Source organism: Hypomesus nipponensis, chromosome 9, assembly GCF_054491055.1.
Source record: "Hypomesus nipponensis isolate SF chromosome 9, ASM5449105v1, whole genome shotgun sequence".
NCBI classification, from domain to species: Eukaryota; Metazoa; Chordata; class Actinopteri; order Osmeriformes; family Osmeridae; genus Hypomesus; species Hypomesus nipponensis.
In genome coordinates, this window is record NC_140369.1 from 18681869 (window position 1) to 18708677 (window position 26809).

General features: G+C 41.0%; 2 protein-coding genes across 3 annotated transcripts; both read left to right on the forward strand.

Moving 5' to 3' along the window:
- The first annotated feature begins 2221 nt into the window (after window positions 1–2221).
- Window positions 2222–18854, forward strand: fam219aa (family with sequence similarity 219 member Aa). Of its 2 annotated transcripts, none has more exons than XM_084706333.1 (6): window positions 2222–2466; window positions 9315–9414; window positions 10874–10970; window positions 12226–12306; window positions 14014–14089; window positions 15295–18854. In XM_084706333.1, the coding sequence occupies exons 1-6, from the start codon at window positions 2407–2409 to the stop codon at window positions 15451–15453; spliced, it is 573 nt and encodes a 190-aa protein (XP_084562459.1). In that variant the 5' UTR covers window positions 2222–2406; the 3' UTR covers window positions 15454–18854. The 2 variants fall into 2 exon arrangements, with proteins under 2 accessions (XP_084562459.1, XP_084562460.1); XM_084706334.1 differs by having other exon boundaries at window positions 14014–14068.
- Window positions 18855–19912: 1058 nt separating this feature from the next.
- LOC146273382 (BOS complex subunit ncln) lies at window positions 19913–25734 on the forward strand. The gene is made up of 15 exons (XM_084705666.1): window positions 19913–20057; window positions 20270–20460; window positions 20757–20901; window positions 21213–21310; window positions 21478–21555; window positions 22141–22244; window positions 22382–22470; window positions 22764–22903; window positions 23103–23281; window positions 23685–23772; window positions 24187–24225; window positions 24404–24576; window positions 25022–25075; window positions 25171–25249; window positions 25451–25734. Exons 1-15 carry the CDS (start codon window positions 19913–19915, stop codon window positions 25505–25507), a joined length of 1659 nt encoding a protein of 552 aa, XP_084561792.1. The 3' UTR covers window positions 25508–25734.
- The last annotated feature ends 1075 nt before the right edge of the window (window positions 25735–26809 follow it).

A 26809-nucleotide genomic window follows, 5' to 3' on the forward strand; every position in this document is an offset into this window, starting at 1 on the left:
GCTGTTATTACACCTAAAATCAACACCAAATAGCGTTTTTTAAAATAAGTTGTGCAAGGTATTATTGTTATCTTATCATTCTGTATTTGTTTTTTTACGATGTTAAAAAAGTATAACATTAACTGTTGAGGAATTACTGAATGTTAACAAATGAAAATATGAAGCACAAATTCACAAATGAAAACATTTTAAATCAATCAGTTTAATTAATTTGTTAATTAATGATTGTAACAGACTTTAACCAAACATGCAAGGAGTGAGAAAGGATAAATAGCTCTAAGTGGCTCAAAATCAAATCAAATTGTATTTATGTAGCACTTTTTACAAGCCATGTCATGGCTTCACACATGCTGATATAATTGCACCTCAATCAACCTAAAACTCTCACAGAAGACAAGGAAAATCTCAACAAAGAAAAATCTTGGAAGGAGCCATTCAGAGATGGATCCACTCCTCCAGAGACAGTTCATGATACAGAGAGAGGTACAGACCATGGGCTGAATACAATTATGCAGTAAAATGAAAAAATAAAATGGATGGTTGTTGGAGTTCTGAATTAATAGAGCATTTACACTGGCACTAGCATTTAACAGTTTCGGCAGTGGTCAGAAACAGGACTGGATCAACTTAACACTACAGGACAGTCAGGTAGGAACTACAATCCCTGTGGTCCATCAGACAGCTTTAGAGACCAAAGCCTGAAGGAGATTTACCAACAGCCTCTTTTGATTTTTCTGGGATTTAATAAATTGGTGTCACCGAACTCTATTTTGCCTTCTAGAAATATGAATATGTAATAATATTCGAATATACATTGCCTACCTACTTATAACCTTCAAGTAATAAGGCTGAAAAAACTAGCCCCTTCAACATAACGGTATAGGTTCACTACAAGCCCCTACCCCTAGCTCCTAAGCTTAAAGCAAAGGCCCCAATGGATCTTGATGGTATTTATTTTTTCCTTTTGACACCCATCTTGTTAATGTTTTTTGATTTTATTCATCCCTGTCAAACAATATTTCCCAAAAATAAAGAGAAAAGAGACATTTCTGTTGTCTAAATTGGCTCAAAAGAATAGCTTTTTCATAAATATATTATGCTTTATTGCAAACTAATTCCAAGTGGGGAAACTAGCATGCAATTATTTTGCCCACATCAAAGATAGCATAGCCTGTCATTAAGTCAGTACGGTAACTGTCAGACCATAAACAAATGAATACTAATGCCATTGTCAATGGTAATGGTGTCATAATGATATGCCCTAGAACACTAGAACTACTGAACCAGAAGTGTGTTTGTGTCATGAAGTGACACAGAAAAGATTGTTGGTTTGAGCCCTGTCTTTATTCATGTTTAATGATATACTGTTGTGTGGTGTTTGTGGGACCCGTTCAAGTTTATTAAAAAATGTATACAATAACATATTTTTTCAACCGAAGACTCATTGGCGTTATCTCGTTTTCTGTGCAGCATACGTACAAAAAAGAAACAGAATTTACATCCAGTACAAATTGTGCACCCCCCCCTACATATTTATATCACAAACTGTGGTGTTCCAGTGCAATGGACACAGGGGTGTGGACACAGTGTAGGAGAAAAAAGGTGCAATTTTAACTAAAGGGTTTGCTGTGTATCTTAACTACGGTCCTTCTCTTCCCTGGGCCTGCTGTTTCAACAAGGCAACAAAAACCTGTGTGTGTCACCTGCTTTTGGTGCGCTTTTACCCTTTTATACTGTGTGAAACTACAAAATTGCTTGCTTATTTCAATAGGCCTACACACAAATGTACTCATATTCAGCCCCTACAAGAAGCACATTGAGAGTTTGTTTACAGAAATTGTACTGGTTGGATTGCTTAAAAAAAACAAATGATGTTGTGGGTCCATCAGACCTTGAACATGGGATGAATAACCCAAAATCGACATTACAGGAGGTTGAAGGTCAACCTTTGGGTGAACCTATTCTTCAAATGTGCAGTATGACATTGATGTTCAGAGCTGATTTCTATATAATTTATATTCTATTGATCACTGACATAAAACAATGTACCAAAAATAGATTCCAGTGATGTGGTGGAACGTAGAAAGGGGAATTGAGGAATCTGCTAACGATGATCAGAGCAAGCATTGTCTAATATTTTGTCGATTTTGTCCCATGACCTTCATTTTGAAATTCTTTGGATGAAATAAACCGGAAATGAGATTACTGATCGAGGCTGGTTTGTGGCTTCACCCTGCACTGTTGAGTCACCTCTCTAGCGAGTGGATTTAAGCAAACTGAGATCATGCAAAATAGCAGAGTACTGTCTCAGCAAACTACCTAGTTGTTAATTAACCAGTTTGTAGTGTTAATTTATCCATAACTGTTGCGCAGGACTGGCGACCGTCAAGATAGCGCTTTGCCAATATGATGGAGGAAATTGACAGATTCCAAGTACCTCCAGTCAACGGAGAGACGCAGCCTTTGGTAAGAAATGTTCATTAAATTATTTGATTTGATGTCAGCCAGTTTAAAAGACCGAATTTTATTAGCAATGTAGCCATTAGTCGAGCCATTTATTTTTTGAAATAATGTATGCTGGATAATATTCTCTGTCATAAACCTTATCACGAATTTTCATATTTTGGAGACCAGCCTATCCTACTTTTCGCTCTTCCAATAGAGAAAAAGTGCCACGACGTTATATTTGACATTTTTGTTAAGGCTCCCTCCCATCTATTCCATCAGTCTATCTCAGTAATTGCTTGATTACATTCTGTCTTCAAAATATTGATTGGGTTATGTTAACCTAAAGGGTGACGTGTTTTTTCATGGGACTTGATGTGGAGGACCGATCGCCTATCGGCCTAAATAATCCTGCTTGTGTGACAAGCGCTGTGGCCCAGTTGATGCTGCATAGCCAGTGGTTGAAAATGGGTGAGGGAAATACTTTTTCACCGGTGTCTGCCACAATCCACTCGCAATGCTGGGGCGTTTAAGATGAAATATTAAGGTAGAACATTGCCTATCTATTTGTTCTTTTTATTTTGTGCGCTCCATCACTGACACCCTTGAATTATTTAGCTTAATTCGGCAGTTCCTGTTGGAGCTGCGGGGTTCCACTTAATATGAGCTAGGATGGGAGGATATCCATATTGATATCGGCTAATGCTTTAAAATATTGACTTGTGCTGCTTGTAGTTCCACACGGAGTTATCTGTTTAGCAGTCTTATGACAAAATGGCAGCATTGCTAAACCATTTTCCCTTAACCTTTTTTTCCTAAAAACCTTTCCGTCTGATAAGTCATTATGCATGCTTGGTCTTGAAACAAATACATTGTTGCAAACATGTCTCACTTTTTAAAGCAACCTTTCAATAGCAAGGGCACAGCTCTTCATGCAGAGTAGACCATTGACTCCAAATCTATGATTCATGTTTGCCCATCTTCATATTGTCCCAGTCATTTGAGCTCATACTTGGCTATTTGGGTTTGATAAAGCTTTTAGTCTCTAATGTTACAACTAAGCATGCACACTGGTGTTGATATGATGCTATTAACTGGTCATTTGAGTGAAATGCAGGCCTTTTAGAGCATAAGTGCTGCCGGTGTGTGTAATTGGAGAATAAATGTGTGATTATCTCAAATAACCGACTGCTTCTTTTGAATCCAGTCATAAATGTTGACTCATCTTTAAGCCTAAACAAAACAAAGTGATCTCCCAAGTCTCTATAACAACATTAACATGAACATCTGCAAACGTCTTGCTAAGCTTGCAGAACAGCCTGCCATTGCAGTGAGATTGAGTAATGTCCAAATCATGCATGTTTGAAATCCATGGTCTGGTACTTCAAGTTATCAGATTTTTATATTTACTCTCCTTATTCAACCCATATCAGACAGTCTAACGAGCCAGCTGTTCTGTTGCACAGGGCTCTATGCAAATGCTCTTTCATAATGCTTCGCTTCAAGGTCTAATTTCTCAGTAATCTGCGTTCTTCTAAAAGCCACTTTGTCTAAGCATGCATAATGACGTTCTGATTGTATTGGGGAGGCTTACACTTCATCTTGAGGTACATGGCCTAAATATAGCGTAAAGGACTATTGGATGATCTCCAGACATTTTCTTTACCCTCAGGAATGCCTTTACTTTACTACAGCCATAGAAAACATGGTGATCCAGCTGTTTCAGGTGACCTGGAGTCTCAGCCTCAACTGAGTCAAAAAATGAAGGTCACTCATCATTCTGAAATGGAGATTGCTGCAAACCATCTGTTCACATGATTAATCTCTGTTTAACCAACCCCTCTGTCTGCCCAGAATGACCACATGCTGATTGCTGTAAGTCACAGCATTATATAAGGATACACTTCACTTTTGACACTTTTACTGCCATGCCCATCTACAACTTCTTGGACACATCATTGGTCCCTTGGTCACCTGATCAATCAACCTTGCTTGCCATTGGTCCATCATGAGCCGAGATGAATAAGCCTACCAATCCTCTCATGGATGTGCTGCATCAGCAAACCCCTGTGTCGTGGCTCTCCATCATCACAGGCATTAAAACCACTGCTCAGAGAGGAGACAAGCTCCTTGAGGACGAGACATGGAAAGGTCGCAGTTTTGATTAAAGGGTCATAGAGTGAAGGTGTGCATGTTTGCTGGTGAGGTCAGGGTTGTTCTTGTAAAACACACACCCGCTGACAGTAGAAGAGGAAATTGAAACATGTCCTTGACGATATTCAGTTAGGATAAATGTCTACAATCATGATTCAAAGTGGCATTAAAAGCTATTTTAAAAAGCACTAAGAATAATATTCCAACTACAGTAGCCTAGTATCTCACTGAGGAGTACAATATTGTTGAATACTTTCCCCTTTGAAACAAGTATGGTATTAATGACAATTTTACCTGCAGTATAGTTTTCCTTTTTTTTAAATAAAGGATATTTTTTGAAACTTGTAAAGGTGGTTCGGATAACAACATAGACACGTCATTGACCCATAAGCTTAATCATTTCTTAAAAACCATATCACTGGTGGAGTAGATATATTGAGATGAGCAATAACACAGCTGGAAAATCATGTGCATATTTTAGTCCCAGAGACCCGTGAATTCGGTTCAAAGCTCCAACTGAGTGAGCACCCGGATTTGCATTACTCATTCTATCCTTTGAAAAGCACAGAATGGAAAATGACATTTTGGATACATTTGATTTGCATCTGCCCAGGTGGTATCTTTGACTTGGAGATGGGTGCTGTGTGCCGAGTTCAGTCATTTTCAGCTGGCTCCGAGGTTTCCTTTTTTATTTCCCCTTTATTAGATATGAGCTGAATTAATATTTTCACCGAGCCATTTCGTTTTCTCATCCATTCGATGTTGTGTTCTTTGCACGCAAAACGTCAAAACAGATAAGGAATGCTGTGTTATTTTCTTATTGAGGTACATGGAAAATGAATTCAGGAAGAAATGCTGTAGAATAACTAAGAAGTAGGCTACTTTAGAGTCGTTTATTCCCTGGAATATAAAGAAAATGGATGCCACTTGATGAAACGCTGCATGACTATTTACCCCCAAATGTCAAAGGTACTGAGGTAGCGCAAACATGTTGTCTAGGCTACGTCATCTACTTACATCAAGTATCAACTAGCCCACATTCTTAAAAGGTTTGGAACTTGCACCTTGGAACATGCAGTTGTATTGATTATTGCATAGCCTATATTTTTACCTTCCAACATTTCAGTTAGAAAGCTTTAAAAATAAATAAATAAATAAACATACTAAATTATTGAACAGTACTACATCCCAGTTGTCATCAGAGGCTTGTATAAGAGTGAAGTGACTTTGGCAACCTCAGTGATGATTCACAGTTTGGATAGTAGTGAGAGAACATTTGAAGGAAGCCACATTTAAGCTCCGAAAACTTGAATGTTCTAGAGGCTATTTGTAGTACATCACAGAACATAACCTAGACTCACAGTAAAAACACTTCAACAATCATCCAAGATCATTCTGTAGCAGTCACACATAATCACAGTCCAGGCAGGCATTAAAGATGCCTAATCCATAACTGTATGCCAACAATTGTACGAATACAACATGAATCATGTGTAAACTACACATCCACTATGTACGTATTCCCTAGCCCATATATTTCCCATCCCATATTCCATCCAAAGTTTCTTGAAAAAAAAACGGGTCAGCCATCTTGGCAGACTTCACTGAGACAATCCCTCCCTGCATTCTCGTAGGGATGGGGCTACTTGAAAACCAGCAGAGGTGGAGGAACCGAGAACTTGAGTTGGAGCCTGACTATTGTTAGCAGACCAGGAAAGGGCTGCTCCCTCTAGGCAAGGGCCGAGTCCTTGAGTTTGATGCAGGCTAAGGGTGTGGCGGAAGGATGTTCCTCGGGAGAATGAAAGTAGCTTGAAACACCACTGTGTAACACCAGGCTGTGTAACATGTTGGGTTTGGGAGGCAGGCAGCCAGGCCAGAAGGCTGATGCTGCAGTCGTCGTTGCAATTGTGTAGCAGTGTGTCTCAGCTGGGATCCAAGTCTCTCAAACGTGTAGAAGGACTCAAACATGCTGTGGATTTGAAATGGTTTTATTTATTTTTCCTTGACTGCTGACTGGCAGTTACTGGGCCCTCCAGCAATAACAACATTGTGACTGTTCGAGCTTGTTGGGGAGACTAGCCCTAGATTGGATAGATTGCTGCTCTGGAATGGAGTATAAAACTTTCAAGATGTAGATTACCATAAGCATGACAGTACCAGAAACTGGTTCAAATGGTAGTAATATGGGGAGAACAGACTGGGGGTCTTGTGTTTGTGAAAGCTGTGGCTGTGGGGAAATAAGTTGCATCCATGTGTGGAAGCTGTGTGGAAGCATGTGGATGATGTGGGGAACAACTAGCACTCAGTACCTGGGGACACTGAAACCAAAAATTCTAAACAGAACCTGGATTTAAAAAGTAAAAAGCAAGCCACCAAAATAGCCCTAACCTAACCCTGAGTGTTTTTGCATGTTGGATAATATGCCGAGGCTACATGCTTTTCCACATCAAGTTGCCTGGAAACCCATTTATGGCAGGCTCCCTGGTTAATCATGAATTCATATTTTTTATGCACATTTACAAAGATTTCTGTGTACAGCATTAAGTTCTTTTCAGGAATGAAGATTGAAATGTTTAAGGAGATTTGTTTTTGCTTCTCCCATCTCATTACAATACAATGGCTGGGTGTTCTCAAGTAAAGTGGGCGATTTGAAAAGAAACTTGCACGTGTGTCACAGAACCACAGGCTGATGGGAGGAATACCTATTCTTTGCACTTTCCCGTCTTCCACAATATTGCTTAGTGAGCACGAGTGTCAGTGTTGATTCATTGTCTTTAAATGAACAATACGTCTAGATCAGGGGTGTTCAATCCTGGTCCTCGAGAGCCCCTGTCCTGCATGTTTTAGATGTTTCCCTGCTCCAGCACATCTAATTCAAATGAAGGGGTTGGTTTCAAGCTCTGTGGAAGCCGAGTTATGACCATTCATTTGAATCAGGTGTGCTGGAGCAGGGAAACATCTAAAACATGCAGGACAGGGGCTCTCGAGTACCAGGATTGAACACCCCTGGTCTAGATAAAGCCATTGTATACAAGTTAGGAGTGGGAAATAAAGACTTGGCCTCTATTCAAGTGTGAGCAAGAGAGATTTTCGACTACAACCTCTGCTACATTAAGCTCTTATCTTAAAACCTACAATTATATGCTTGTGCTTTTATATCTTGACCTGTTAAAACACAATATCATTAAAGCCTCTTAAACCTCACAATTATTACAATATATAAACCCCTCGGTCAAAATGCAAGCTATGTATCAAAATATAAATGGATGTGCAGAGTAGATTCTTATTTCATAGCTGTGTGAAATATGACATGGGTGGAGCCATATATGATTGGATAGGATCTGAGGGCTTCATAAAGCCTCCTCCAAAAAGAAAACGATGAATACAAATAAGTTTGTCTCAAATATAATCTGTTACAGGAAGTATTGTTAATAGTTTTTTAGTCTACATGAATCCAAAGTAAAGTCTCTAAAAACGTATCTTTGGTGCTTTAGCATGTCCTAGGCCATATTGTCCAAACAGAATGCTTAGGCTGGTACTGTAAGTTAGCCTAATCATGCATTTAGCCCCCCAGCACTTGACATACATTGACAGCTAGTTAGACTTTTCTGTATTAACAGACTTTCAGCTCCATTCAACTGCTTTATGTCTGTTCGGTGAAACATTATGTAAACATGGCAGGACCCTGAACAAAATATTACGTTTATTCAGCTCTGACTCCCAGCATCAGCTGATGGGCTGTAAACCATCTCTTTTTAGCACTACTTGGCCGACTGTGACAAGGCTAAGCTTGTGGTTGGGTTGAACATAATGCAGGGCTCTGTCAGTAGACGAGGCCAAGACCTTGTCCCAGCTCTTTTTAGAACCATAGGGAGTAAAGGAGAGGAGGGGAGGGTGACTCAAGCTCCAACAGGAAACCCCTCTGTTCTACCACAGCAAGCCCCCCAGGATGGTGTCATACAGACTCATACTCGCACACTTACACAAATGTGTCATTCACGCACTCGCTCACAGACAAACATGCACATTCACACGGACAAGAAAACCCGCACTTGTGACGCGGAACACCATGGACAACCCCCATTTGCACAGTCTACTATCAAATGAAAACTTACAGGGATATGCACCTCAAGGCAATACATCTAGCCACAAAGGTGTAATGTGGGACTAATGAAGATGAGTTGCTTATCTATTGGAAGGATCTCATAACATGGAAGCCAGTTGGAAAAGTGGAGGCCAGCTGATTGAGGCTCAGGATTATATAAAGAGGCTGCTTCATCACAAAGTAAGCATACATGTTCACAGCTCTGCTAAGTCTGTACAGTTTCACGTCCTCCCCCCCCCAAAAAATTGGCTTGGCCAAAAAGCTCGAAGTTGGCTACGGTGCCAAAGAAACATGAACATGGTTTCAAGAGATACTTGGGTAGATCTTTTCTGAAGGCCAAACAAGTATGCCTACACAGAACTTTGAAACGTGGGCACTTTCCATAAGGCACTCTTAATTTTTCAAAGATTGTCAGTCATAAACGTTTTCCAGGGAACTGGTTACCAATCACCTACTGGAAAAATAACAAGGCTTCGTTTTTTTTTCTTCTTCTTCCATCTGGCCCACTTCATACCCACAGTAAAATGACTACTTAATCTAGCATATATTACGTTTGAATATGTCACATCACAGAACACCTGTAGACTTCAGTGTTTTGTTTGTTTCGCAGGACCCAGCAGCCTCTTCCACCACAGAAGCCGACTCTGACACAAGAGAAGACGAGACTGTGGCCATGAACTACAAGCCCTCGCCACTCCAAGTGAAAATAGGTAGGTGCTTATCTGCTATAGAGCTATTGTCCATAAGGGAAACGATTCCCTAAGGCAGGTAAAGTAAAGATAGAACTTTGATCAATATGGTCTGTCTTCCTACTGTAAGCAAGACATTTGACGTGTGGCCTGTTCGATACAAGTCCATGCTGTGTGAGCAAGACCAGGTTACAGCGTTTCTTACAAATGGACAAAGAAGGCAGAACAATCATGATCAAATGAATGTCTGCATACAAATCTTTTAAGATAATTTTTACAATCCCTGAATAACAGATTACGGTTTACAATTGGCTAATTCTAAATCATTGTGGTGAAAAAGGTGACCGAACTCTAAAAGCATTCAAAAGATTTTCTGTAAGACCACTGCGTTGACCTGTGCTATGTTATACATTGTCTTTACTTGTGGTGTCAAAGATTGACAGGATATTCTGAAAGAGAGGCGCTAACACAGGTAAACAGTGGTCTTCTGAAACATGAAATAAGAAGAAAAATGAATACTATTAAAAACAGAAAATCGGTCTTTCTCCAATTCAAGTGGTGGAATATTTTGGTTTGATTGATGTGAGAATCCAACAAATGCTGTTGGGTAGACTGTCAGAAGACAAAGGTTGAAAACCACCTACTACTATGAAGTTGATAAGGATGCTCGGCTGGCCAACAAGAAAGTCCTGCGATTGCTTTTAAGGCCTTAAGCCTTTAAACCTTGCTACTTCAGCAAAATTGACGCGTTCTTCAGATGATTAAGTTATCGACCAATATTTAAATGATCAAGCAATAAACCACAGGAGGGTATGGTATATTGCTAAATAGCCTATGGGTCGTGCACGAAGCGAATCCATGCTAACGGAACTTGGCTCATGCGTGTCGGTCCTGACCTCATCACTGTTGTGCCAGTAATTGACGGTAAATCACACCCGTGTGATATTGCTTAAGTGGCCGACATACTGTTGCAGCCATACTTATTAGAAGCTTACAATGGCACGGTAATATGAATGGCTGTTGGCTACCCTGGTCTCCTTTAGCCTGTCTAATGCAGTGGAGTGGCATAATAGCCTTCTATTCAGCCACCCGAAGCTAAGGTTAGTTACGTAACACCTCTAGCAACATTGAAAGTGAAGTCACAGCGTATTGTTATTACTGAAAGATGCAATAATAACACATGCTGATATTGATTAGGCTCTACATTTCCCTTCCAAGCTTGGAACCTCTGCTATTTACCTAGGTGTGAAGACGCGTGTGTGTGTGTGTGTGTGTGTGTGTGTGTGTGTGTGTGTGTGTGTGTGTGTAAATGTCATTAGTTGTACGATAGTGCTAAGTCAATAAGGTGTTTGAAATAGTCCAAGGAAATGCTTCCACAGAGAATAACATTAATCTGTCAGTATTTTAGTTTTTTGGAAGGGGTTGGGGTGATTTAGGTTGTTTGTTTCTAACTGATGACATCATATCCTGTTCTTGGCAGAGAAACAGAGGGAGCTCGCCAGGAAGGGATCAGTGAAGAATGGCACTGTGGGAAGTCCTGTCAACCAGCAGCCCAAGAAGAACATGGCTCGAACACGGTACTCTATAGTTGTTTTATTGTTTCAACCAAAAAGTATAATGTATTACTTAGTACCACATATAAGGTGTGCAGAAGTGTCTGTCTTCATGGATCCCTTATGTAAAAAAACTCAATTGGAACTGGAAAAAAACACCTGCTGTCTGTTCACATAAGGACATAGCTTTGATTTTATATTGGCTTAATGTTCCAAAAATAAACAATATTATTGAATAGTTTTTATTGGTAATGACATCTTGCCCTGATAGTTATTTGCAATACACACATTTTCTATTTTCCATAGAGAATTGGAAGTTCTTTCTACTTTGTTATTCTGGCCCAGAATTAGTTAATTAGTCTGTCTGGGGTATTGGCTGGCTCTGTGCTCTGTGCTTGCTTCATGTATTATCTCCATGCACATTTCCAGGGAAAACAGCAGCTAGGGTTTCTAAAAACATTCATTAACCAGAATTCAAGAGGATTGGCACAGTTTTGTGCATGCCATCCAATTTACAAATGTTAAAACCACAAAAAAAAGACGGTCTGTAACAAAAGCAAGGCTTTATTTCTGAAACCAGCCCGAACCCGCCTTGTTCTACGAACGGTAATACAGTCCTACTCTTTTGAAAACGCTGGGCTCTAATAGGTGAAAAATGCATCCCTTAGCTGGGGGCCCTCATCTGCCAACCACCACATGTCCCCGGGTGGATTAGTTGAGATGTGAGAAGCCTTCTGCAGACGTGAGAGAACCTTGAGCCGGGGGGGTTAGAGATGATCTGCAGGCCTCTCAGCCTGAGGCCCGGAGATGAGCTGAAAGCTCTCTACCAGGCTATGAGAGTGGCACTGCCCCCTGCTGTGACCGACAAATCTGAAGGATGTCCCTCATCTTTTTTTTTTTTTCTTTTGATTTTTTTTTGCCACAAATCCATTCTCTTTTGATAGATTAGAGAAGGGATTTGTGGATGAGTCGGTTTCCCTTTTATGCGTTCATTTATAGTCTTCATTAGTGAACTTCAAACTGTTTTAAACAATTTAAAAAAACTCAGACAACCTAAAGGGCAAACTAGAAGCTGATGGCCTTCTGAGGTGTCAATGAACCTGAATAAAATTTCACTTCGAATTTGGCTTCGAAAGAGCCCTTTTTTGTATGCTATGTTTATACCTGACAACAATGATGGGTTTATAGCCACATCACAGAATGTTGACTCTGTGTTGGCTTTTCAAGTTCAATGTAATGAGTGTTATTAACAGGTCCATTTTTACCTATGTTGTTTTAGGTTGGTCGTGCCAAACAAAGGTTACTCTTCTTTAGACCAGAGCCCAGATGAGAAGCCGTTGGTAGCACTGGACACTGACAGGTAACATTAAACACTGGGTTAATGGTTGGTTTGTCTCTAAACATCCTACTTTCGTAACATTTTCATGATTTGTTGTATTTGCTTAACTTTTTGATATGAAGGTAATATTTTAGCTTAACAAGAACTTGGTAAGCTTATTGACAAATTATTATCAGTCTAACAGTCAAAACCATGTTTATTAGGCTGCACAAAAGCTTAAACTGACTTTCAGTTTCATAGAAACCCTGTCTAACCCTCCCTACCAACTGAAAAGTCTATTTAATTTTTACAATACAAAGCAATGATTAAAACCTCCAACTGTGTAGTGTAATACCTTTTGTGCTTTTGAAATAAGTAGCGTATTGGGGAAGTAAAAACTTTTGGTTTCTTCTGTTCTGTAATTATTCTGATGCAAATGGAATCTGTTCTTGCCAGAATATTAAACTAGCTGAACAGGCTTGTATTCTTTTCGGACTCACCACTGGCCCAGACACTAAGCAGAAGTCTTTCAATGAGCAACCACAGTTCATGACTTTGACACTAGGCAAACTTTCCCCAGGATTAGAGGGTGACCTGCCATGTACAAGGAGGAGGGGAGGGAGTGACTTTGCTCTCTGGCAGTTCAGCTCTGGGTAGAGTCTCTTCCAACATAGACATGATCCCTAAAGAAGGAACATTTATTCCTGGGTTACAGAATCAGAGGGAGGGGGTTGGGATTTGGACAGGGAACTGCAGATCAGTGTCCCTTCCCTTCCTCCCTGCCCATTGTGGGGGCATCAGACAAGCGGTTCTTGCACCCTGCGTTTTTAATTGCCCCGGCGTAGCTGGCTTGCCGCATGGTTAACTCTTTCTCATAAATTCTGCTCGTTGGCAGCAAGTCAAGATAACTTCAGGGGTGAAGTCATCAGTCTTTTCTGTGACACTCTCTGACATACACACGCACACACACACAGACCCCCCACCACACACACACACACTGGTTTGTTCTAGTTTCACTTTCATGTTACCTCCTTTCACATTCAACTCCTTTGTGTCTTCCTCACGTAAACAGACCTTCATTCACATGATGTGCATTCAAATGCACTACTGTACACATTGGACGATTACAGTAGAGCTATGTAAGAGCACCTTGATTAGTTGTTATTGCGCACTGCTGTGTTAAATTGGCAGTTGTCTATACACTCATTCCATTCAAAAGGTCTTTGTTTGAAAATGCATTATAGAAGTTCAGCTCCATTAGTGAGGTGCCCAGTAATTCTTATAGGAATCCATAGAGAGTTCCAGATTGTCTATTCTGGTTCGTATAACAAATCAATGTCTTTGGACTGTCAGCTCCTTATGGTGTCAATTAGTTTCTTGGAAGATGTTTTGAGATGTATGGCTGCTGTTCCAGCATATCCTGAAAAAGTGTGTGTGTTAAGTGCTTAACACACAACCATTTGGAATGTATCCCTAAATTGTCACGGTATGTTCTGTCAGCAATCAAAATCTGTTGTGTGTGTTTTATAACCTTGGACTGAATTACAACAATCAAATGTATTCAAATGGTTAACATGCTTCAGTAACGATTCATACAGCCGTTAGGAATAAAGCGAAGACTTTCTCTCTGGTTTTGGTCTTAAAGTTGCACCGAGTGCTCCCATGACCCCATGGCCATCTATTATAACTATCACATCATTCATTTGAGTTTCAATGGACATCACTTCCTTTCTTTCTTTTCGTTTCCAGTGATGATGACTTTGACGTGTCGAGATATTCCTCGTCGGGATACTCCTCAGCCGAGGTGAGAGGTCTGAGGGACCAGGTATCTACGCACTACAGCTCCTGTCTCCTCTCACCCCACTAGCTGGCATAAGCATCACATGGCACACTGTGTGACTGACATATCCGTCTGTCTGTCATCATCACCCCCTCTACCTTCCCGCGATCCTTAAGGCCTTTGTCAACACATTTGAATCCTGCGATACAAAATTGCACTTATTTCGACGAGGCTGACGTGGTTGTAGGCCTGTCGCAGTTATGGTGGAACTGTTTGAGCGGAATGCAATTATTTTGCACAATTATTATATTCCTAAGATGTTTTCATCCAAGTAAAGAGTTTTGGACAATTTTTGAAGCGTTGTAATAGGAACTGTCCTTATACTTGTTCTATCAGTTTGATGTCTCCTATCAAATCTATTCTGCAACTAATTTACTGTACTTTGCTTCTTTAAGCTCAGCTAAGAATTGTTGTGCAGTGCAAATTGGTCCATAAAGCTCTTTGGTCATGTCATATTTGCCACATTATTCATTATTGAACAAACACATTTCCTGCAACTAATTAACTGTCTTAAACCACAATTTTGTTCTGTTAGAGCTACACATTCATTTTAGAACAAGCTTAAAAATAATTAGATGGGCAGCAAAGCAAAAGCAATGTGCAAACGTTTGGATTTTTTGCTCTATTGCTTTATCGCGGTTTAGCAGTTGTTGAAATTAACAAAATTATTGTCAGATGCAGCGGCACCACAGTGGGAACATTTAGTGTTTCAAGCCAAGTGCAAAAGAAAATTCCAAGAACGTGGAATGTTGGATTTGTAGCAGAAATGTTCCGTTCAAAGGCGCTGATGTAATTCCACAAATGATAAAAAGGAAAAGCTAATCACAATTAACTCGTCAAGTTAATCACAATTAACATGTTGTCATTGTGACAGTAGTACATGGTAAATTACTTTTCAGTTTGTGTGCTGATTAGTACAAATCTGTTCCTTGCCCTCATCAATACCATTTCACTCTCACCGTTTACTAATACCATCATGAACCAAACTGCCTGTCCTTGTAGAGGTTTGTTGCAGTTTGTACTTCACATTTGTACTTCACTACGTTGTTCAACATTACCTTTTTGTCCAAGTTATCTTTAGGTTTTGGTAGTATAATTCTAATGCTTTTAGGATTAGCAGTTATTATTAATGATCATTAAGTTGTTCTCTTTTTCTGCTGTTTCTGATGCTCTTTGGGTGAACCCTGCAGCAAATTAACCAGGATCTCAACATCCAGCTGCTGAAAGATGGCTACCGGCTGGACGAGATCCCTGACGATGAAGACCTGGATTTGATCCCGCCAAAGTCTGTCAACCCCACCTGCATGTGCTGCCAAGCCACTTCCTCTACAGCCTGCCAAATACAGTAGCCTTTCCTTAACCCACCACACACACGTGTGCACACACACACACACACACACTGCCCCCCCCCACACTTCCTCCAACACACACACACCCCAACCATCATTATGAGTGTAACTAGCCATTGTCAAAGACATTCAGCAGAAATGACATTGGTCGGGGCCGGGGAAAAAGTAAACGGATTGATGAAAATGGAAAAAGTGTTTAAAGGTTCAAAAAAATTATACTCAGTTTCAATGACTCCTCCTATGGAAGGATACTTCTTCTGTTTGTGTAGCATACTGGAGAGGATTTTGTCTGACGATGGCATCCGCATACAGGTCTTCCTGGCTTATGTTGGAATGAAACACCGACAGCGAAAAGCAAGACTTTCAAATGCAGAACTTTCGTTTTCAAGATGGTTAATTGTGAAGGAGGGTTCTCCTTTGAAGGAACTTCTGTCGTCCCTAGTTTTTCTCATGGTACAATAGCAGTGGCAGTGAGTGGCTACTGTATGTCAAAGAACAGCTATTGTATTGAAATGAATGACGTGTGTTGATTGTCTCTCGTCATATCTAGAATTTAAACCTCTGAAGGGAATAATAATATATTGATGCTTTTGCAAGGGAATCAGAATTCTGAATCAAAAATCAAATCTGAATTTGCAGTGACATTGGTCTCCTCACTCTTGTAATTTCTTTTTTTACTTATTTTACTGACGCATATAAACCTACAAGTTAAGTGGGCAGACCTCAATAATTGTGGGTTTTGGAAAAGGTAGACTTTACTGCTTACTATAAAATATTGTGGGACAATTGTTTACGATTGACTCTAAATTCTATGATGTACTGGTTATTGTAAGGTAAAAAGCAATGTTGCAACTGGAATGGGAATAGACTATTACTGCAATTTAAACCCAACCAGCATGGTTTATTGTGACTTGTAGAGCTGTAATGGTACAGTATATCCACAGTTCAGTATGTACTCAAATGTTTAGACAACTTTGTCCTTGGTACAGCACAATGAAATACAACTCAAGACTACTGATGTAGCAGTGCATTTGAATATAAATATGAAGCCATTTGGTCCACTTCATTTAGGACCATTTGAAAGGGGTTGTACCGAACGGTTCAAAAGTCAAATACTTCTCAAAGCAGTATTCCTAACATGCAACAGTTTAACTGTGCCAAAATCCCACCCTGCTGTTGAGGGGTTCACCTCGGCATGGGGATCCCTCCACACACTCTCAATGCTGCCGTTATATGGAGAACACTTGTTAATGAGCTGTAACTTTGTAGTCAGTGTCGGGTGTCAAATCGCCAGGTTAGATGTGTTCAGCCCTTGACATGCGAGTTTTTTGTTCCTTCAAAGTGTTTTCACTGTTTGGTCACCATGTCGGGGGTTTGGTAGTCTTAGTACAATTAGAGGACATCGACAGCAGGGCATGTTGGCTACTGCACATCTTTTGTTCTCTTGTATGAAAACAACATAGATATGATAAGTTCTTTTAATTTATTTTTCTTTTTATGTTGTTGTTTGTTTGTTTATAACTTGTGGTGCCTGTTGCCCACAACTCCATGGTGTTGAGTACACTGTTTTCCTCAGAGGCAGCTTACTCTGGGGTAAACACTACGCTAAATGTTTGGTCCTAGCATTAGTAGTTGGGCACTAATTTCATTTGCACATGTGTAACCCCTTCTTTCCTAAATCTCCCATCAACCTTTCTGTTTTGTGTCTAGAGTTGATGTTCAGTCTGTTGTGCTTCCAACTTTTGGCAATAGTGCCATCTGTGCTTTACTCACTGCCATTACAACAATCACTGGCTACTCACCAGGATGTGTGGTATTTGGAGAAACGTTCCAATGGTTGGTACCCAAAGCATTGTTCACCATCCCGCATGGATTTAAAAACATTAGATGAAAAATCCATCTGGATACACAGTCCAACCCATGCCCACATCAAGTATATGTTTTCAAACACTATCAAATATACTGTGAAAGGCTGTGTTCACAAAGACACTTGTCACAGTTTTTTTGTCTTGTTGAAAGGAAAGTCTGGACACTACCTGAAAAGGGATTATTAATGTAAACATTGAAACAATGTGCACACACTTTCATTACTGTACTACTTTTTACAAGCTTTGTAAATGAAAAGTTATCGACCCAATGTGCATCTACTTTAGGGAACAGTTTTCTCTTACGCAGGGGTGTAACAGCTTTGTTTATCGAGGGCTAACAGTCCTGCTTCTGATTTCGGTCCATGTTTGTTTTCAAAGGACTGGTCATTTCTATCTAGGAACCATGTTTTTTAGAGTCTGTAGTAAATCAGCAACATCAATGGTTTGAGAAAGTACCAGCAAAAATTATATCAGTATTGGACAACCTGAGGCGTGGAAGAGGTGCTTGTTTTTTGTTAGAATGCAAATCGGGGAACACTTGTAAATCTGGGGATAGTTTCCCATCAAGACCAAGGTCGGATGCTGTATATGGATGAGGACATAGCGTAGAGGGCCAAATTATTTCCTATTGATCTGATCTGAAGTACGAATTGTTTGATTGGTTAAACCTGATGAATGATGAACAAGAGAATTCCAAGTGTCCTGTTTGCTGTGAATACAAATCTTTATCTGTCAAACTTCTCAACTGACAGACTATGTACACTACAGTATAACAGACCAGGGTCATATCTGAATTTATGTTACAGTCAAAATAACTTTTTCTCTTTTTTATTGTCACATCCATAAAGGAGGATCTCTGTGGGATGTTGGCTAACTAAATTCTTAACATTATAAGTAAATATACATTTTATTTTTTACCAACCCTGCAAATCTCAAGCCTGAGATTTCACAAAAATCACTCCTGCAAGTGGATACACTACAAACTAATGGCATTCATTATGAAAATGTTATCCAATAACAAGTAGAAGTGTCTCGTTAAAAAGTGTATGGGAGCATAAATGTAACCATTTTAGGTTTGATTGAAAAAGATGTATCCTCAGTTGTCCACTTTAACCCTGAATGCAATATGTACTTTACCTGCTTTGGTTGTGAGTTCTAAGCATTAGTTTCCTCTCAGCTGTTCCTTAACAGTTAACACAGGTTCCCTATCGAGTGCACCTTCTGTCTGTTGTTAGGATGCCATTTGGGATGGAGAATCCCTCACCTTTTGAGTTTACTAAAGTAGAGTATTAAATGCCTTAAAGAATTGTATTTTAGCGGGAGATATTTATCAGCAGCTGTTTGTGTTTAAGTTATTTGAAAAATGGGAAATTATGTTTTAACATAGTCACTTAATATTTTATTTTACAGATGCTTGTTATTAAGGTTTTGAGGACTGTAAACAATTTCCATTCGTGTATTTAACAATGCTATTGTTCTGTGTAGTGTAACATATCAAGAAATAAATATTAAAACTGAAATAAAGAAACAAAACTTTTTTTGTGAGTGTAATTATTTGGAGTATAAAGAAACATGTATAAATACAATGTTGTTATTTACTATCTTAGTTACTCTTGAATGTACTGTAACTTATTTGTAAATTGTCAATACACACTCAATTTAGTTTATTTTACATACATTTTCTCTGTAACAGTTGATTCAGACTGATTCAAGAGCACATTTTAACCGGGGGGAAAAAAACTCTAAAGTTCACGCAAAGATCTCTTCACACAAATTCAACTAGAAAACATCAATGGTCCGTGTCTGACCAATGGCTGTCAGACCCAGTACTAAGTGATTACCTGTCTGTAAAGGACCTAAGAGGTGTGTGTGTGCACGCGTGCGTGAAGAGGGAGTTATTAGCCTCAAATCCCTTGGGCCAGATGGCATACGGCAGCTTAACAACAAGACATCTTCAGCCTGTTCCTCTGTGGAGCAAGTTCTTTTACACACTGCAAGGAGCGGGGAGTAACGCGGTCTCCTACCTTAAGGGACAAGGCCTGGGAGAAAGCCTGGTTGACAGGTGAGTTTAGTCAACCTTGTCGATGGGGTGTTTTGATGTTGACAAAGGCTTAAGGCATGGTAATATAGGTCATTGCATTAACCTGCGTTAGTCTTCTTATGAAACCGTCAGATAAATGCAATTGGTTAGTCTATACTGTTTGGTTATGACAGACCTTGAGTTCATGGGACTTTTAACTGTGGAATGAAGTACATGGACATCTTTCTTCACTTATTTTGACAGATGGGATATATTCTTGCAGAAGTACATTATTGTCCTTCTTTGGTCATAGAATGTGTTATTACATTTGTTCTATTTCTGCCTAGGCACCGTGTCTAAAGCCTTGTGACACTGGACCTAACTGTGCTGGACCAATATGAGATTACTATTACTGTGACTCTAAATGATTCAAGATGAGAATGTCCTTTGACTTATACAAAGCAAATTGAACACCATGTGTGTCTCTCATTGAATTGCTTTAAATCTCAAACGTCCATCCCTATGGTGCTCCACAGAGAACTACGTTTTAAGAAACGGGGAAAGTGACATCATGCGGTTGAGGGTCTGGCCTGCAGCGGCTTGTCTGCTGCTGCTGTGTGTCCAGCCTCTGCACGCGTCTGCACTGCTAGCAGTGTCCTCCTACGAGTTCACCGCTTACAGGATGCAGCATTTTGACCTGCAGCAGGAAAAGCATGGTATGGTCATGGGGACACCGTAGTCATAGTCTTGAACATATTTTATATTCATCTTTGCATTTTTAGCTGGCTTGTCAAAATAATAGGCTTGATAAGAAATACAAGATTGGATGAAAGTGTGCTTTTAGTTCACGATCATGTGTCGACAAGACTCCGAAGGGGCGCACTAACTGGCCTCTGGTGACCTTTGACCATTTCGTTGGACTGTTGAGGTTGTCGTGGAGCCATTGTGATCGCGGAGGCGCGTGCGGCGGACGACTCGAGCCTGACGCGGCGCTGCGTGATCATGAAGCTTCAAGACTTCACCACGGAGCAGTACGTCGAGGCGCAGAGGCAGAAAGCCGCCGCGGTGCTCATCCTGCTGCCTCAGAACATCTCCGCTGTGCCCCCTGATGTCATACAGGTAGCCATGTTCAGCATCAAGGTAGCGCTCAAAGCCACAAGTGTCATCTACGATCAATTATACTCAATGATGGGCAATGAGAAGTTTTGCCCGTTTAGCTTTGTGTATTTCCCATTTAAGTATGCTGTTTATGTGTTTATAAACCTGAAAGAAGACGTTTTCAATTCAACTGTATCTTTCTGTTGTCGTTCAACAAAGCCTTGGTGACAGGAAAAAGGCGTTGATGAGTCTTGTAGTCTATTTCAACTTAACAAGGGAGCACTGTTTTCGAAAACTGTGACCTGCCTTCCCTCCAGACGTTCATGGTGAGTGAGAGCAAAGCCTTACGCAAAGAGACCATCATGCCTGTGTACGTGGCCCCCGAAGACGAGCAGCTCCTCTGCATGTACGAGGAGGTGAAGCTGGTCGCCAGCACGCGCACCTCCTCAATCCTGGTGCGAGGTGAGGGGGGAGGGGTAGAGGATAAGGGGGAACAGTCGGGGGGGGAGGGATTAGAATGTTTGGGGTGGGGGTGGAGGTCCGGAGAGGGGAGATTAGACAGCAGAGAAGGAAAAGCTGGATGTGTGGGTGGATGTTGCAAAGTGAGTCATGGAGTAAAGAAAAAAAAGATGGCAGAGGGATGGAGAAGGATGGATGTATCAGAAAGTTTATAGAGGAGATGTAAGCAAACTACGTATATATTTGATACGTACGCACTGTGTGTTTTGAATGTGTGTTGAATTGTATTTTGCACTCCCCACTTTTCTTGCCAGTTCTTCGTAGCATGGTCCTGGCCACCGCCTTTCAGATTCTTGTGAGCAACAACAACCCTGTCAAGACCATCACCGATAACTCCATAGTAACGCTGGAGGTGAGAGAACAGACACATTGTCACATGAAGGGGTGCTGGTGTTGGCTTGTGGAGCACCTCAACCAAAGAAAAGCACAGACCAAAAGCGGACCAAGGCACAGCCATTGGGATGACACCATTTGAAAATTAATCAAATCATTCAATGTGATTGGTCATTGCACTTTCAGGGTGTGCTTCCTGGAGCTGGAGGGGATCCGCCCACCATTGTCATCACCGCCCATTATGACTCGTATGGACTTGCCCCTGTAAGTCTTATGGCAAATCTTCCATGTATATGAGAACCGACAGCATTTCACCACAATTCCAACATCCATTCCACCCCGTGTCTCCTAACCCCAAACCATCATCATAGATCATAGTCCTTCAAAGTAAAATATATTAGTATTCCCCAGTAGGAACCCTCCATATTGTAAGATGACGGTCTAAAACAGCAGTTCAACATTAGAATTCCACAATCTTGGGTCTCTAGTGTCACTCCCTAAGGAGCATGGTAAGACTGCTGGCTCATCTACTGACTTACTGCTTCCTGTATTTCAATCAGGGGAATTATAAAGACATGGTTGGGGATGTTACAGTACGGTATTAAAAATGGTAATATATGACTAAGACCACATCTCCTTCAAGCATGCTCTTCTAATACTATTGAACCCTTCTATGCACTGTCATAATCCATCTGGTAGCTCCAACTCCATCTAAAATGAAATCCCTTAGATCCCTAAGAATCTACGGTATTTTGAAGGGTAGCGTATAGGGTATAGTCACAATTTTTCACACACATACATTGCTGTATTGTACTCTTTCATATGTTTTGATGTGTCAACGCCTGACAGTGGCTGGCCTACGGCGCTGACTCAAACGCTAGTGGGGTTACCATCCTGCTCGAACTGGTCCGACTCTTCAGCAAACTGTACAGCAACCCAGGCACCAGGCCCCAGTGAGTTCCACAAATATTTGTGACTTCACCCCCCCCCCCCCTTCCCCTCACCCAAAAAGTGCATCCTTTTATGACTAAATCTTTCATTTTTCACAGATGGTGTATCATACAGTTTCCTTGTTTTCTTTACCCTGTAGTTACCACCTTCTGTTCTCCTTGACTGGTGGTGGGAAGTATAACTACATGGGGACAAAGAAGTGGGTGGAGGAGAACATGGACCATGCTGGTGTGTTTAGTTTGAAAACATCCTGTCTTTCTGTCTTTGTTTATGGCGCCAGATCATTGTTGTCATATCCTTAACATCTCAATTCCATGTCAGGTGACCAATCAGAGTTTATGTAGTGCTTGATGGCACATTCTGTATAGATAATAATACAGTGTACTTTGTGAGCTTGTTATAGAGATTACAGAGATGAATAGGGAATATACATCTACTGTATAACTAGTTACTAGTTTGGAGAACGTTTGGGATAGAATTACGTATTCACACTGTATCTGTCTTCCCTTGAAACCAATCAGAATCGAGTCTCCTTCATGACAATGTGGCATTTGTTCTGAGTCTGGACACCCTGGCCAATGGGGATGAGCTTTACATGCATGTATCCCGCCCTCCCAAACCTGACACCCCCCAGCATACCTTTTTCCAGCAGTTGGAACAGGTAAGACATCATCTTGAAAACATTTGATTTGAATGATGATGACAGTTATAAAGAATATATTGACAGTACAGTTAACAGTTTGAAATGTACAGTATGGTTCCTCAAATTGCTGAATGGCATCCCTACCCAAAGGATTTCCCCAAGCATGGCACAACGTTGTGATGTGGCATGGGCTTAAACCATACTGACTTCATTACAGGTGATATCTGCACGCTTCCCGTGGGTGAAACTGGGCATGGTCCACAAGAGGATCCACCTGGGAGAGACCACTGTTTCCTGGGAGCATGAGCGCTACGGGTTGCGCAGGATCCCAGGGTTCACCCTGTCACACCTGGAAGACCCCAAATCAGAAGTCAGAGGCTCCATCCTCGACACTATGTAATTTCAATATACATATCTACGTCTATTTCAAGTATCGACTCTGGGTTGCGGGACTTTACGTATTATGTTGCAGTTACATACGACAGTAGGCCGACGTGTAACGGTCAGGGTTTGATTTTCAGCCCTGACAGTTTCTGTTCTTACTTGTTTTTACCCTCTCTTCTTTCTCCTTTTCAATAACGTGAAACTTGACAAGAGGGTTGATTAATCAGCCTATTAAAGATCTATCTTTTTCTTTCAACTTGGATTAGCATTGAGGCATCTGTCCTACAGGATGCCTCAAACACCAACATTATATTGGTCTTATATAAATTGTTATTTAATGGCAGTGTTATATTACTATTGATCTATATCATCTCACTAGCATACTTTGTAATTCTTTTTTTCTTTTGCAATCTAGATCACAGGTGGATTTAAGAAAGTTCAAACGAAATGGCATCATCATAGCAGAATCTCTGGCACGTTTTATGTACAATCTGTCTGATAAGGTAAGAAAATAGCCCGCATACAAAATATAGTGCTTACCCACTGACACTGTTCTTTAAACCAGAGTCTAGGACGAAGAGCCTAGTTGCTATGTGTTTCCACTATGAGGAACAGCCTAAAAACATCAACACAGTAGGCAGTACGTGTGTTCATTTATCTTATCTTAATAAACATAAAGATTTTGGTCACTTGAGGTCCCATTGCATCTTGTTCCACATTTGGTGAATTTCATAGACCCATCATCATTTTGTTTTGGACAACATGAATAATGTGAACTTCTCTATAGAGTCTTCAAAGTCGCTGAATGACCATGAATAGTGGAAACACATGACACATTGGTGCTACCAGCCTCCCCAAAATGCTCCATATTTTTTAATCTTCTATTCTGTAATGTCTCTCAATCTGTTTTTCTTTAGGGTTCTGCCAAAGACATACACATTTTCAAAGGCCAAATGGTAAGATATTTAATGTAAACTTGGATTTACATTATCAACTACAGCAAAGGATCTAGCAACTTAGAGAATCCCAATGCTCTCTAATGTAAAATGTTTACAAGAACTACACACCCACACGCACGCACACATCAACTCCCATACCATACAAGTGGTTGTGTCTTTACGATTTCACTTGCAGGAGTTCCTGGACAGCCGTTTGTCCACCATGATGTCCTTCCTGACCTCCATTCCGCGGGCTGCACAGCTGCTTGACAAGGAGCCCAAGCACACCCTGCTGGTGAACTCTCTGGAACAGGAGCTGAGGCACTACCTGCAGCAGGTCCACAGGCACACTTTCCGCCAGGACAAAAGGTAGGCACACACGTCTCTTCGAATGACCACTACCCTTTCAGAGTAGCAAGGACACATACACAAAGCACTTTATTAACTGAGTCGTAGTTTAGAGTTGAGCGTAGTTGAATCTAATGACTCAATGGCCTTCCTGAAACGAAATGCCACCAAAGTTGTTCATTTTTACCGTCAATTGTTTTGCATGTTTGCGTGCTGTTAGGGAGTCAGGTGGCTGAGCGGTTAGGGAATCGGGCTAGTAATCTGAAGGCTGCCAGCTCGATTCCCGACCGTGCCAAATGACCTTGTGTCCTTGGGCAAGGCACTTCACCCTACTCGGGGTGATGTCCCTGTACTTACTGTAAGTCGCTCTGGATAAGAGCGTCTGCTTAATATAAATGTATTTAGAATGGGTTAATCCTTCATGAAAGAAAAGATAGCCACGACATGTTTTTTTTTTCTTCGTCAGGGACCCTGACATCACCTTTTTTGATCAAATGCACCAGCCAATGACGATGTACAGGTGGGAGAAGACAGACCTTAAACATGATTCATTCAAATCAAATGTGTGTAGGCTGCTGTATCTGTCGGTCGTTCATGATATGTGTCTGTCCACAGAGTGAAACCAGCTGCCTTTGACCTCTTCCTCGGTGGCTGCATTGCGGCCTATCTAGGGATCGTTTACTATGCCATTCAGGTTTGTCAATATCCAGTCTTCCATTTTGTTCGGTCCTAAACTCTTAGATTGGCTCTTAAGTGTTTAAAGCAGTGTCCTCTCCCAACCCCTGTATCTTGGATATACTGTGTTCCAGCTGCACCTTTTGAGCCCTACCGGGTGCACTTACATGAAAATAAAACACAATGAACACATGATTATTTCTATTTTTCTCTTTGTCAGAACTGTGAATATCTCTACACCAAACTCAAAGCAGCAGTGAAATCCAAACAGCATTGAGTGCTTTGATTCTTCAAAGAACGTTTCAGAAGGTGAATGAGTACCTGCATGAGTATTGTTTTGAAAACATGGGAAGGCAATTACCTTGCAATTGGACTTGCTTCTCAGTGGACATCAAACTCAAGATGTATGGGTAAAATGTTACTTATACGAATATGTGTCCTCAGATTGGGCCCTGGGTCATTTGTACACCATCTGTATTTTATGAATAAATTCCTGAAACGCTTTATGATTCCATTCTTCTTCTTTGAAAATGTTACTTAACTTTAGCCAAACATCTCAACTCAACACATAGCTAGGTTAAGACGTGACTTAAAAGTAAAGTTACTAATGCTACAATTGTTCAATGTTTGGCCATGTTGAATATTCTACAGTCTACTACATTGGCCACATTGTTACATCGAAACAATAATAGCTCCGCCAAAGATTTAAAATACAGTCTATACCATTCTACCCTGTTTTACCTGGCTTTGCCCTCTCACCTCCCTGCCTAGTGACAGCCTGTTCAACAGTCCATACATGTGAAGACTCAAATCATCCGTTCACGAATGTACAGTAGTTCTGTCCATCGGAATGTTCAAAATATAAAACAGTACATGGCTCAAAAGCATCATTCTATTCAAGTCAGGCCAGGCTTTTAGAATGTTGTTGCTTTACCTGAATACGAATGGGCTTTAATTGGCCGTGTGCAAGCCTGACAGGGGGATACTGATCAGTTCCTGCAGCAGTGCCACTAAGGGACTCTGCTGCCAGCCAGAGAATTATTGATGAATGTGACTCCTGGCAAAAAAGGACAAGAAAGGTGACCCAGGTTAGTCTCACTGTAGGGGGGCCTGTGTCGGTAATAAGGCCTGTGAGCTTCAGAGCGATGTCTGCTCAGATTGCAGTGAGAGAGAGACACTGAATGTGCGTGTGAGTAGTGTAAGACCATCTACTGTATGCGGTAGGGTGACCCGATTGTTCTACTGATTAAAAGAACACTCCAAGTAAAATAAAGTGGAGACCAGCCACTGGGAAAGGAATGTTAAGGGAGAAAGAAGTAAAGAGCAAAGGAGGGAGGAAGGGAGGGAGGGAGGGAGGGAGGGAGGGAGGGAGGGAGGGAGGGAGGGAGGGAGGGAGGGAGGGAGGGAGGGAGGGAGGGAGGGAGGGAGGGAGGGAGGGAGGGAGGGAGGGAGGGAGGGAGGGAGGGAGGGAGGGAGGGAGGGAGGGAGAGAGAGAGAGAGAGAGAGAGAGAGAGAGAGGGGAGATTTTATCCGTCATTCGAGGTGTAAGCTCGCAGTAGTATGAGGACAGGTAGCAGGT